Source organism: Pseudophryne corroboree, chromosome 5 (genome assembly GCF_028390025.1).
Source record: "Pseudophryne corroboree isolate aPseCor3 chromosome 5, aPseCor3.hap2, whole genome shotgun sequence".
NCBI classification, from domain to species: Eukaryota; Metazoa; Chordata; class Amphibia; order Anura; family Myobatrachidae; genus Pseudophryne; species Pseudophryne corroboree.
The window spans coordinates 700847822-700862407 of NC_086448.1; the positions used below are offsets into that span (position 1 = coordinate 700847822).

General features: G+C 45.8%; 1 protein-coding gene across 5 annotated transcripts in view; it reads right to left on the reverse strand.

Annotated features, from left to right (window-relative positions):
- NCOA2 (nuclear receptor coactivator 2) overlaps positions 1 to 14586 on the reverse strand; it is a 493980-nt gene that overhangs the window by 62087 nt on the left and 417307 nt on the right. For all 5 annotated transcript variants that reach the window (XM_063923886.1, XM_063923891.1, XM_063923887.1 and 2 more), the window contains one exon: positions 4132 to 4309. In XM_063923886.1, coding sequence (XP_063779956.1) covers positions 4132 to 4309 — 178 coding nt within the window. The remainder of the gene's footprint in view (positions 1 to 4131; positions 4310 to 14586) is intronic.

The window sequence follows — 14586 nt, forward strand, 5'->3', positions numbered from 1 at the left end:
CCCATACTTGGACGATTTCCTCATAAAGGCGAGATCTCGGGAGAAGTTGCTGGACAGTGTGTCTCTGTCCATGAAGGCGTTGCAGATACACAGCTGGATGCTCAATATACCGAAGTCCCAACTAGTCCCTACAACGCGTCTGACCTTTTTGGGCCTGATTCTAGACACAGACCAGAAAAAGGTTTTTCTTCCGATCAAAAAGGTTCAGGAGCTCATAGCCATGGTCAGGAACCTCTTAAAACCAAAAAAAGGTTTTAGTGCATCATTGCACGCGGGTCCTGGGGAAGATGGTGGCTTCATACGAGGCCATCCCTTTCGGCAGGTTCCTTTCGAGGACCTTTCAATGGGACCTCTTGGACAAGTGGTCCGGGTCCCATTTACGAATGCATCAAAGGATCACCCTGTCTCCCAGGACCAGGGTATCTCTCCTGTGGTGGCTGAACAGTCCTAACCTGCAAGAGGGTCGCAGGTTCGGCATTCAGGACTGGGTCCTGGTGACCACGGACGCAAGCCTCCGAGGCTGGGGAGCAGTAACACTGGGAAGAAATTTCCAAGGTCTCTGGTCAAACCTAGAGACTTGTCTCCACATCAACGTCCTGGAGTTGAGGGCCATATACAACGCCCTGTGTCAAGCGGAGGAATTGCTTCGGAGAAAACCGGTTCTGATTCAGTCGGACAACGTCACGGCAGTGGCTCATATAAACCGGCAAGGCGGAACAAGGAGCAGAGTGGCCATGGCAGAAGCGACCAGGATTCTACGCTGGGCGGAAGGCCATGTAAGCGCACTATCAGCAGTGTTCATCCCGGGGGTGGACAACTGGGAGGCGATACTTCCTCAGCAGGCACGACCTGCATCCGGGAGAGTGGGGACTTCATCAAGAAGTCTTCGCACAGATCACGGATCGATGAGGACTGCCTCAAATCGACATGATGGCATCCCGTCTCAACAAAAAGCTAAAGCGGTATTGCGCCAGGTCAAGGGACCCTCAGGCGGTAGCGGTAGACGCTCTGGTGACACCTTGGGTGTTCAGATCGGTCTGTGTGTTTCCTCCTCTTCCTCTCATACCCAAAGTGTTGAGAATAATAAGAATGAGCAGGGTCAGAACAATCCTCAGTTCTAGATTGGCCACGGAGGACTTGGTATCCGGAGCTGCAAGAGTTGCTCACAGAAGATCTGTGGCCTCTTCCTCTAAGGCAGGGGCCCTGTCTGTTCCAAGACTTACCGCGGCTGCGTTTGACGGCATGGCGGTTGAACGCCGGATCCTAGCGGAAAAAGGAATTCCGGAGGAAGTCATTCCTACCCTGATCAAGGCTAGGAAAGACGTGACGTTAAAACATTATCACCGTATATGGCGGAAATATGTTTCTTGGTGTGAGGCCAGAGCTGCTCCTACGGAGGAGTTCCATTTGGGCCGTCTGCTTCACTTCCTTCAAACAGGAGTGACTTTGGGCCTAAAATTAGGGTCCATAAAGGTCCAAATTTCGGCCTTATCCATTTTCTTTCAAAGAGAATTAGCCTCTCTTCCTGAAGTACAGACTTTTGTGAAGGGGGTGCTGCATATTCAGCCTCCCTTTGTGCCTCCGGTGGCGCCTTGGGATCTTAACGTGGTGTTAAGTTTCCTCAAGTCACCTTGGTTTGAACCACTCAAAACTGTGGAGTTGAAATACCTCACGTGGAAAGTGGTCATGTTATTGGCATTAGCTTCGGCTAGACGTGTTTCAGAATTGGCGGCTTTATCACATAAAAGCCCATACTTGGTTTTTCACGTGGATAGGGCAGAGTTGAGGACTCGTCCTCAATTTCTGCCAAAGGTGGTCTCATCTTTTCATATGAACCAACCTATTGTCGTGCCTGTGGCTACACGGGATTCGGAGGATTCAGAGTCCCTGGCTTTGAAGATTTATGTGACCAGAACGGCTAGAATCAGGAAGACTGAAGCTCTGTTTGTTCTGTATGCGGCCAACAAGGTTGGCGCTCCAGCTTCAAAGCAGACAATTGCTCGCTGGATCTGTAACACGATTCAGCAGGCGCATTCTACGGCAGGATTGCAGTTACCGAAATCGGTTAAGGCCCATTCCACTAGGAAAGTGGGCTCTTCTTGGGCGGCTGCCCGAGGGGTCTCGGCATTACAGTTTTGCCGAGCAGCTACTTGGTCGGGGTCTAACACCTTTGCAAAGTTCTATAAGTTTGATACCCTGGCTGAGGAGGACCTCCTGTTTGCTCAATCGGTGCTGCAGAGTCATCCGCACTCTCCCGCCCGTTTGGGAGCTTTGGTATAATCCCCATGGTCCTTACGGAGTCCCAGCATCCTCAAGGACGTTAGAGAAAATAAGATTTTACTTACCGGTAAATCTATTTCTCGTAGTCCGTAGAGGATGCTGGGCGCCCGTCCCAAGTGCGGACTTCTTCTGCAAGACTTGTATATAGTTGTTGCTTACATAAGGGTTATGTTATAGTTTATCGGTTGGACCGTGGCTATGTTGTTGTTCATACTGTTTACTGGGTAGTTTATCACAAGTTATACGGTGTGATTGGTGTGGCTGGTATGGATCTCGCCCTTAGATTTACAAAAATCCTTCCTCGTACTGTCCATCTCCTCTGGGCACAGTTTCCCTAACTGAGGTCTGGAGGAGGGGCATAGAGGGAGGAGCCAGTGCACACCCAGAGTCCAAAGCTTTCTTAAAGTGCCCTATCTCCTGCGGAGCCCGTCTATTCCCCATGGTCCTTACGGAGTCCCAGCATCCTCTACGGACTACGAGAAATAGATTTACCGGTAAGTAAAATCTTATTTTTATGTACGTATGTGTTCTTAGCCTGTTATTAAACATATCTTTAATAACACTCACTGTTGCTGACCCCTATTTTTAGTTCCTATGTTCCGTAAGTCATACACCTTCCTCAGCTAGTTTATATTTGGTAAGCTTATTAACCTGGTGGGAACACCATTCAAAAAGGTTCCTACAAGCAGTCAGTGAAGGTCTAAGGAGGGAGTTAATAATTAACTGATGTTTTTACAAACTACTACAAATCTGTGATTGCTGCAATACATACACACTAACACTGTATAACGTAACAGGAGCCCTGGAACCCTGTACAGGATCTATGACAAAATACAGAAATATAGTCAGTAACCCCCATAGTTTCTCTCACCCCCCAAGCGACTTACTTTCGGCTTTGTACCCTAATCTGTAATGAGAATCTAAAAGCTGGGTGCACACTGGAGAGACGGGCATTTGTTCTGACATTGGAACAAATACCCTTGAACCCAGACCGAGTGTACACCTTGGAACAAGTTTAAGGGCGGAACAATCATGATCCATCCTTCATTAGTATAAAGAAGGTTGCAAGTGTTATTGCTAGGTTTGATATACAGCACATCACACCTGGTGACTGCTGGAGCGCACAATCATCCGCACACACAAATCGATGTATGCGATTTGTCTTTACGAAACGGCAAATCGTCCCAACATTGTCTCCAGTGTGTACCCAGTTTAAGGGGTATTAAATCATCTAAAAAGGAAAAGTAGAGGGGCTGCTCATATCAGTCAGATTCTGGCAATCCTTTTTTTTTTTTTTTTTTAGAAAGATAAGGAAAAGATGATTAGAACTGGTGCTCGGGTCACTATGCCGACGCTGGAATCTCGACTGGTCAAAATGTCGGCCGACGGAATGCCGACTCACACTGTCTATTCCCACTCATGGGTGTCCACGACACCCATAGAGTGGGAATAGAACCTGTGGCGAGCGTAGCAAGGGGCTTTGTTGTGCTCACCGCCAGGGTCAGTATGCTGACCTCCGGGATCCCGGCAGCGCAATCCCTACAATCTGATATGGCCAATACCTTCACTTTTTAGAAACTTTACTAAATCTACCCCTTACGTAACAGAGCTTATACGATAATTCTAGATGACTAAGCTATAATAATGTACAGTACAGAACAGAGGATACACAAACTCACTGATCATAAGCGCCAGTCACAAGGATATCACTTACAAGAGTTAATACATAAATTAGACTCATTTCTAAAGGGCATTAACATTTAAAAGAGAGGCCAAAACACATACATGTAAACATATTAAATGCAGAATAGGATTCCAAGCACTCCAGCACACTCTAATGGCATTTCTTACCTAACGACTTTGGCAGCAGGTTTTTGATGAACTCATTGTGATCTCCGACGTGTAATATGTTATATACACTGGTATTCATTAGCTCTTCTTGGTTGTACCGGAGATACTGAGTCACATTTTCAGAGACAAACACCACATTCCCTTCACGGTTCACCACGAAAAAGAACCCATCCAGGGCCTGCAGGAAGACAGCCAAAATAAAACACATTACAGTCACAGCACAACCTAACTTCACATGAGAAGAGATGTTATCGTAATAATAATCATTAAACCAAACACGTTAACGTTTATTTATAGATTTTTCTACAGACTGGCAATCATGTACAAACGTGTTAGGCGCTTCTGCTTTAAAATAACTGTGGCCGATTTAAGACTTAGCGTTTATATTTGTTAGCTTACCCCACACAATATTAATCACAGGCTGGGCCGCTCTCGAGTAATAACACTAACTTTTTCAGGAAAACTGTAATCCTTACTCTGCCAGAGCTTTATGGAATTTCTGCACGGCAGGTGGCCAGGAAAAGTTTCTAAATTCTGACACAGATCACTGTAGGCTCTATGCCTGTCAACACATTCCTCTAGGCTGTAAATATATATCGTTTACTGTATATATTTTTAAGGAACAATTTAACGTTCTACTGCTATGCTGATAGAATCGAATATCACCACCTATGTTAAGAGGGGTGGTCTTCAGGTTGCCGGCGGCCGGGCTCCCGACGACCACCATACCGGTGCTGGAATCCCGACCGCCGGCATACCGACATCTTTTCTCCCTCTTGGGGATCCACGACCACCCTGGAAGGAGAATAGATAGTGCGCGCGCCACCGTGCCCACAGCATGGCGAGCGCAGCGAGCCAGCAAGGGGCTCATTTGCGCTCGCCCAGCTGTCAGTATGCTGGCGGTCGGGATTCCGGCGCCGGAAGCCAGACCGCTGGCATCACATACTACACCCGTTAAGCGTTGTCATTAGCCAGCCAGTATGTATTTGGCAAATATGTTGATTTAAAAAAAAAAAAAAAAAAAATAGTCCGATTGGCTTAAAAAAAAAAAAAAAAAAAAAAAAAAAAAAAAAGCACTAACTTTAGAAACCTGGGCCTGCACTAAACAAACCGTAATTACACGTCAAACGTTCACAAAGAAAATGCCACTGTATGAAAAATAGAAGAGTTCCTGGGTGGTCACTGAATTACTACTACATCAGAAACAATCTCATCCAGCGAAAGTAAAATAGAAAAAAAAAGAAATACAAAAGCCAAGAATGAGAACATGACGAGCTATAACCTTTATCACACACTCCTAAATAAATAACTAACTAAACACACAAGTGTACAGAATTCTTTGGCAAAAGTTTTTATGTTTACTTATATTGCTCTCTCTTAATGACTAAGAACTTTCGTTGCGGCCTAAAATCATTATCATGATTAGAAACGATACTTTTGGACTTCAAATGTACTATACTTAATTTACCATATTATTTGCAAACTCAAAGAGTATTTAATTTTCATTGCAGTCCCAAGAGTCTATTGATATGCTAAAGTACGTAAGTTTGAGCTCGTCATTAATAAATCTGGTGTGTGTGTTGGTTCATTTTATTCAATATTTTTGTTTTATAGAAAATATTGTAGATTTTACTTTTTATTATTTTAATTTCCTTTTTTACAGTGTTAAAATCAATAATAACCATAACTTTTTTTTTTTTTTAAAAGAAAAGAAGTGAATATTCACTTGTTTTGCATGACAACATTCAAACTCATTCTGAAGAAAGCTAAATAACTGTGGAAGTCACAGTTAAACATGGTGGTGGTCATGTCATGATTTGGGGTGGTTATGGTGGAGGAAAGGTTTTAGTTTAAATAACCTCAACGGGTTGGACACGGTATCCTGGCTGACAGGGGATGCCGACAGCGGTATCCCGCCAGCCATAATACCGGCAGTGAGCCGCCATGGTTTCTATTCTCCCTTTGGTGATGGCGTGGAACCAGCACCCGAGTGGGAATACCGGGGGGGCAGTCGGTATTACAACCGCCGGCATTTTACCGGATGTCGGGATGCCGGCGTTGGCATCCTGAACGTCGAGATCTCGACAGCCAGTATATTAACTACATCCCAACATCAACTATGGATAAGAAAAGATACCACAGTATTTCATTACATCGCGCTGTACCAAGTGGAACCCGAAATATTAGAAAGTGGTTCATCAGACAAGACACGGACCCTAAGCACACATCTAATCTGTGTATCAATTTTTTGAAAAGTAATCAAAATACCGACATGTGTTTTTCTGGGAAGGTTTTGTGTCAATGTCAACATGGACACCGTTTAAGTGTTATACGTGCGCTCGCCATGCTTCGGACACTATTATATCCCCCCTCCAGGTCCACTGAGATGGTAAAGTACCAACAAGTCTGTTTTTGGGCAAAAATTCCTTAAAAATGCATGTCGTCATTTTAAGATGTCTGCATTTCAAATGACGATATTCTGACTGTCTGCAATTTGAACATGTTGGCATAATGAACGCCGGTATTTTGACCGTTGGTATTGTGTCCGTCGGTAAATCATACTGCTACCTGGAAGCAGATTGGTTCGTTCGTACGCAAGTTCTCTCTCACCAAACTTTCATAAATCTCACCCAAAGCTTTCAAAAAATGATCAGTGTTCTACAACTGTACCCTAACTATGTTAAATGGGCTGCAAAAAAATCTGCAGAGGCAGCTATAAATAGGGTGCAGTATAATGGATGTACTATACTATTTCTAATAGTATATAACCAGCGGCAACACACACTAATACACTGTCGAGTCCTTGAAGACAAAGTTTGGGAAAACCTGGCTTAGCTCTTCTGATCTGCACCAACCAAGTCGCCAAAATACCTCCCTTAGTAGAAAAATCAGGAGCTGTGTGCTTCCTATAGAACAGCATCATTATAACCATGTTTTTATTTATCCTTATGAATTTCCTAATTAACTCATCATTTGGATTCTAAATAAATGGCCGAGGGGGGTATAAAACATACTGAGGAATCTTTCCACAGAAAATGGTTGGTTTCCAGACCAAACGTATTACCTTCATTATTTGCCAGGATGCGCAAGTGGGTTTAATTTCATGATTCATCTGTTTATCTATCTACGGTATAATACATTATATTCAGCACTGAAGTTACAGCCCACACATAAGAATATAACACAAATAACCCATGCTGGGGCTGAAATCGAGGAATGCAACACAAATCTAATGAGTCAATTCTCTTCCTAATGACGGAGTCGCCAGCCACCTATTGTTGGATTACATTTCCAGAATCAGATGGGTATTATTACCTGATGTTTACAGGCAGACCTGTAAAACCATGTAGCAAGAGATGTTGCTATATATCATACAGCCACAAGAATGTGTTCATTCAAAGTACAGTATTATATGAAAAGAGTGCACCATGCCACATGATGTCAGATGTAGTAAGAGATCGTTTCTTATGGCGATTACTGAATGGGGAACCAATGTGCTGAGCAGGGCTCCACCTTGCCTATGGTGCATCACTGATGTATGCTCACAACTACTGGCACAGGTCAAAAAATTAAACAGCAACCAACACCGCACTCTAAATATCAAATACACCATTTTGTTTCCTGTAAAACATATGGTGCATTCCTACATTACAAAAAAGTATGGAATTAAAAAAATAAGATTTTACTTACCGATAAATCTATTTCTCGGAGTCCGTAGTGGATGCTGGGGTTCCTGAAAGGACCATGGGGAATAGCGGCTCCGCAGGAGACAGGGCACAAAAAGTAAAGCTTTTTCCGATCAGGTGGTGTGCACTGGCTCCTCCCCCTATGACCCTCCTCCAGACTCCAGTTAGGTACTGTGCCCGGACGAGCGTACACAATAAGGGAGGATTTTGAATCCCGGGTAAGACTCATACCAGCCACACCAATCACACCGTATAACTTGTGATCTGAACCCAGTCAACAGTATGATAACAGCGGAGCCTCTGAAAGATGGCTTCCTTCAACAATAACCCGAATTAGTTAACAATAACTATGTACAATTTATGCAGATAATCCGCACTTGGGATGGGCGCCCAGCATCCACTACGGACTCCGAGAAATAGATTTATCGGTAAGTAAAATCTTATTTTCTCTATCGTCCTAGTGGATGCTGGGGTTCCTGAAAGGACCATGGGGATTATACCAAAGCTCCCAAACGGGCGGGAGAGTGCGGATGACTCTGCAGCACCGAATGAGAGAACTCCAGGTCCTCCTTAGCCAGAGTATCAAATTTGTAAAATTTTACAAACGTGTTCTCCCCTGACCACGTAGCTGCTCGGCAAAGTTGTAATGCCGAGACCCCTCGGGCAGCCGCCCAAGATGAGCCCACCTTCCTTGTGGAGTGGGCCTTTACAGATTTAGGCTGTGGCAGGCCTGCCACAGAATGTGCAAGTTGGATTGTGCTACAGATCCAACGAGCAATCGTCTGCTTAGACGCCGGAGCACCCATCTTGTTGGGTGCATACAATATAAACAACGAGTCAGATTTTCTGACTCCAGCTGTCCTTGCAATATATATTTTTAATGCTCTGACAACGTCCAGTAACTTGGAGTCCTCCAAGTCACTTGTAGCCGCAGGCACTACAATAGGCTGGTTCAGATGAAATGCTGACACCACCTTAGGGAGAAAATGCGGACGAGTCCGCAGTTCTGCCCTGTCCGAATGGAAAATCAGATATGGGCTTTTGTAAGATAAAGCTGCCAATTCTGACACTCTCCTGGCAGAAGCCAGGGCTAGAAGCATGGTCACTTTCCATGTGAGATATTTCAAATCCACCTTTTTTAGTGGTTCAAACCAATGAGATTTTAGGAAATCCAAAACCACATTGAGATCCCACGGTGCCACTGGAGGCACCACAGGAGGCTGTATATGCAGCACTCCCTTAACAAAGGTCTGAACTTCAGGGACTGAAGCCAATTCTTTTTGAAAGAAAATCGACAGGGCCGAAATTTGAACCTTAATAGATCCCAATTTGAGACCCATTGACAATCCTGATTGCAGGAAATGTAGGAATCGACCCAGTTGAAATTCCTCCGTCGGAGCACTCCGATCTTCGCACCACGCAACATATTTTCGCCAAATTCGGTGATAATGTTGCACGGTTACTTCCTTCCTTGCTTTAATCAAAGTAGGAATGACTTCTTCCGGCATGCCTTTTTCCTTTAGGATCCGGCGTTCAACCGCCATGCCGTCAAACGCAGCCGCGGTAAGTCTTGAAACAGACAGGGACCCTGCTGAAGCAAGTCCCTCCTTAGAGGTAGAGGCCACGGATCTTCCGTGATCATCTCTTGAAGTTCCGGGTACCAAGTCCTTCTTGGCCAATCCGGAACCACTAGTATCGTTCTTACGCCTCTTTGCCGTATAATTCTCAATACTTTTGGTATGAGAGGCAGAGGAGGAAACACATACACCGACTGGTACACCCAAGGCGTTACCAGCGCGTCCACAGCTATTGCCTGCGGATCTCTTGACCTGGCGCAATACCTGTCCAGTTTTTTGTTGAGGCGAGACGCCATCATGTCCACCATTGGTCTTTCCCAACGGGTTACCAGCATGTGGAAGACTTCTGGATGAAGTCCCCACTCTCCCGGGTGAAGATCGTGTCTGCTGAGGAAGTCTGCTTCCCAGTTGTCCACTCCCGGGATGAACACTGCTGACAGTGCTATCACATGATTCTCTGCCCAGCGAAGAATCCTTGCAGCTTCTGCCATTGCACTCCTGCTTCTTGTGCCGCCCTGTCTGTTCACATGGGCGACTGCCGTGATGTTGTCCGACTGGATCAACACCGGTTTTCCCTGAAGCAGAGGTTCTGCCTGGCTTAGAGCATTGTATATTGCTCTTAGTTCCAGAATGTTTATGTGAAGAGACGTTTCCAGGCTCGTCCATACTCCCTGGAAGTTTCTTCCTTGTGTGACTGCTCCCCAGCCTCTCAGGCTGGCGTCCGTGGTCACCAGGATCCAATCCTGTATGCCGAATCTGCGGCCCTCCAATAGATGAGCACTCTGCAACCACCACAGAAGAGACACCCTTGTCCTTGGAGACAGGGTTATCCGCAGGTGCATCTGAAGATGCGACCCTGACCATTTGTTCAACAGATCCCTTTGGAAAATTCTTGCGTGGAATCTGCCGAATGGAATTGCTTCGTAAGAAGCCACCATTTTTCCCAGGACTCTTGTGCATTGATGTACAGACACCTTTCCTGGTTTTAGGAGGTTCCTGACAAGCTCGGATAACTCCTTGGCTTTTTCCTCCGGGAGAAAAACCTTTTTCTGAACCGTGTCCAGAATCATCCCTAGGAACAGCAGACGAGTTGTCGGCATTAACTGGGATTTTGGAATATTCAGAATCCACCCGTGCTGTTTTAGCACTTCTTGAGACAGTGCTAATCCCATCTCTAGCTGTTCTCTGGACCTCGCCCTTATTAGGAGATCGTCCAAGTATGGGATAATTAATACGCCTTTTCTTCGAAGAAGAATCATCATCTCGGCCATTACCTTTGTAAAGATCCGAGGTGCCGTGGACAATCCGAACGGCAGCGTCTGAAACTGATAGTGACAGTTTTGTACAACGAACCTGAGGTACCCCTGGTGTGAGGGGTAAATTGGAACGTGGAGATACGCATCCTTGATGTCCAAGGATACCATAAAGTCCCCCTCTTCCAGGTTCGCTATCACTGCTCTGAGTGACTCCATTTTGAACTTGAACTTCTTTATGTACAGGTTCAAGGACTTCAGATTTAGAATAGGCCTTACCGAGCCATCCGGCTTCGGTACCACAAAAAGAGTGGAATAATACCCCTTCCCTTGTTGCAGAAGAGGTACCTTGACTATCACCTGCTGAGAGTACAGCTTGTGAATGGCTTCCAAAACCGTCTCCCTTTCGGAGGGGGACGTTGGTAAAGCAGACTTCAGGAAACGGCGAGGTGGATCTGTCTCTAATTCCAACCTGTATCCCTGAGATATTATCTGCAGGATCCAGGGATCTACTTGCGAGTGAGCCCACAGCGCGCTGTAATTTTTGAGACGACCCCCCACCGTCCCCGAGTCCGCTTGAGAAGCCCCAGCGTCATGCTGAGGCTTTTGTAGAAGCCGGGGAGGGCTTCTGATCCTGGGAAGGAGCTGCGTGTTGCTGTCTCTTCCCTCGACCTTTGCCTCGTGGCAGATATGAATAGCCCTTTGCTCTCTTATTTTTAAAGGAACGAAAGGGCTGCGGTTGAAAAGTCGGTGCCTTTTTCTGTTGGGGAGTGACTTGAGGTAGAAAGGTGGATTTCCCGGCTGTAGCCGTGGCCACCAAATCTGATAGACCGACTCCAAATAACTCCTCCCCTTTATACGGCAAAACTTCCATATGCCGTTTTGAATCCGCATCGCCTGTCCACTGTCGCGTCCATAAAGCTCTTCTGGCCGAAATGGACATAGCACTTACCCGTGATGCCAGTGTGCATATATCCCTCTGTGCATCACGCATATAAAGAAATGCATCCTTTATTTGTTCCAACGACAGTAAAATATTGTCCCTGTCCAGGGTATCAATATTTTCAATCAGGGATTCTGACCAAACTACCCCCGCACTGCCCATCCAGGCAGTCGCTACAGCTGGTCGTAGTATAACACCTGCATGAGTGTATATACTTTTTTGGATATTTTCCATCCTCCTATCTGATGGATCTTTAAGTGCGGCCGTCTCAGGAGAGGGTAACGCCACTTGTTTAGATAAGCGTGTTAGCGCCTTGTCCACCCTAGGAGGTGTTTCCCAGCGCTCCCTAACCTCTGGCGGGAAAGGGTATAATGCCAATAATTTCTTTGAAATTATCAGCTTTTTATCAGGGGCAACCCACGCTTCATTACACACGTCATTTAGTTCTTCTGATTCAGGAAAAACTATAGGTAGTTTTTTCATACCCCACATAATACCCTGTTTAGTGGTACCTGTAGTATCAGCTAAATGTAACGCCTCCTTCATTGCCAAAATCATATAACGTGTGGCCCTACTGGAAAATACGGTTGATTCGTCACCGTCACCACTGGAGTCATCGCCTGTGTCTGGGTCTGTGTCGACCGACTGAGGCAAAGGGCGTTTCACAGCCCCTGACGGTGTTTGAGTCGCCTGGACAGGCACTAATTGATTGTCCGGCCGTCTCATGTCGTCAAACGACTGCTTTAGCGTGTTGACACTATCCCGTAGTTCCATAAATAAAGGCATCCATTCTGGTGTCGACTCCCTAGGGGGTGACATCCTCATATTTGGCAATTGCTCCGCCTCCACACCAATATCGTCCTCATACATGTCGACACACACGTACCGACACACAGCAGACACACAGGGAATGCTCCTAACGAAGACAGGACCCACTAGCCCTTTGGGGAGACAGAGGGAGAGTTTGCCAGCACACACCAAAAGCGCTATATATATATATCAGGGATAGCCTTATAATAAGTGCTCCCTTATAGCTGCTTTGTTATATCAAAATATCGCCATAAATGTGCCCCCCCCCTCTCTGTTTTACCCTGTTTCTGTAGTGCAGTGCAGGGGAGAGACTTGGGAGCCGTCCTGACCAGCGGAGCTGTGAGAGGAAATGGCGCCGTGTGCTGAGGAGATAGGCCCCGCCCCTTTTCCGGCGGGCTCGTCTCCCGCTATTTAGAAAAATTAGGCAGGGGTTAAATATCTCCATATAGCCTCTAGGGCTATATGTGAGGTATTTTTAGCCTTTATAGGTACTCATTTGCCTCCCAGGGCGCCCCCCTCCCAGCGCCCTGCACCCTCAGTGACTGCCGTGTGAAGTGTGCTGAGAGGAAAATGGCGCACAGCTGCAGTGCTGTGCGCTACCTTTAGAAGACTGCAGGAGTCTTCAGCCGCCGATTCTGGACCTCTTCTGATTTCAGCATCTGCAAGGGGGCCGGCGGCGTGGCTCCGGTGACCATCCAGGCTGTACCTGTGATCGTCCCTCTGGAGCTTGATGTCCAGTAGCCAAGAAACCAATCCATCCTGCACGCAGGTGAGTTGACTCCTTCTCCCCTCAGTCCCTCGCTGCAGTGATCCTGTTGCCAGCAGGAATCACTGTAAAATAAAAAACCTAGCTAAACTTTCTCTAAGCAGCTCTTTAGGAGAGCCACCTAGATTGCACCCTTCTCGGCCGGGCACAAAAATCTAACTGGAGTCTGGAGGAGGGTCATAGGGGGAGGAGCCAGTGCACACCACCTGATCGGAAAAAGCTTTACTTTTTGTGCCCTGTCTCCTGCGGAGCCGCTATTCCCCATGGTCCTTTCAGGAACCCCAGCATCCACTAGGACGATAGAGAAAGGCTCTTGAGTTTTCCATTAAATACTCCAGGGGGGAGATTCAATGAGTAGCTTATTGGTCACATCACAGCCACCAACATCACAAGTATTTCTTCCTCAGTGACAATGAACCGGTCATAACAGGCGGACATGGGTTTAATATGAAATACCTGCAATCAAAATCGTGACGGTCAAGATCACGACAAGGTCAAAATCCTGTCAATTAAAATGTAGACGGATCAAAAAGTCGACCCAAGTCTTTCATATTTTTTTGGGGTGGACACCATATAAGTGTACCGTTGCGCTCGCCATGCTTCAGGCACGGTGCTTTGCTGCGTTCTATTTTATTCCCCCTCCAGGTCCACTGGGATGACAAGTCGGTTTCAATGAAAAACTCATGTCGACTTATTGACCATTCGGCATTTTGACCTTGTATGTATTTTAAATGCTGGGATTTTGGGTAAATTGACCGTATCCCGCCGACACGTGTGCAGCCAAACAATGAAAGACGTTTGCCAGTACACTGTCACCAACAGAAACAGCCTTGTGTTTTGGGGGAGTAATAATACAGAATTGTTCGGATAGTGAAGTAACAGTTTTGCAAGACCCTTTCAAGCAGAATAAACACTTTTATTTTTTTATTTTATTTTAGCAAACATACATTAAAAGAAAATGTCTGTTTACTTGTTTATTTAAAAACAATTCAAGAAATAAGCAACTACAATTCCAAAGTAATTTTTATGCTTCAGTCACTGCAAAAACATAGCAGTGAGCTGCAGGTAAAAAGGTCAAGTAGCTGGGAAGCCGGGCAAATGTATTCAATAGGGCTGTAATTACCAGTATAAAAGTATAAGAGCTTTTCAAGACATGTTTAAGAAAAAAAATGCTAAGAGAGGCAAACGTGTCCTGTAGGAGGGGACAGAGCGTCACATCCCCACAGTCATGTGATGTTTACTTCGCTGCAAGAGATTGCAGTTCATGCTCGGTTGCTTAGCAACAGCTTTATACTTCTGTCGTGACATGCACAAATGCAGACATTTCAAGGAACAATTAAAAAGCAGATGCTTCCTTACTGAAGTACTTCTGACTAGATACACAGCAGCACAACGGCACCACAGATAACGAGCAGGCTGG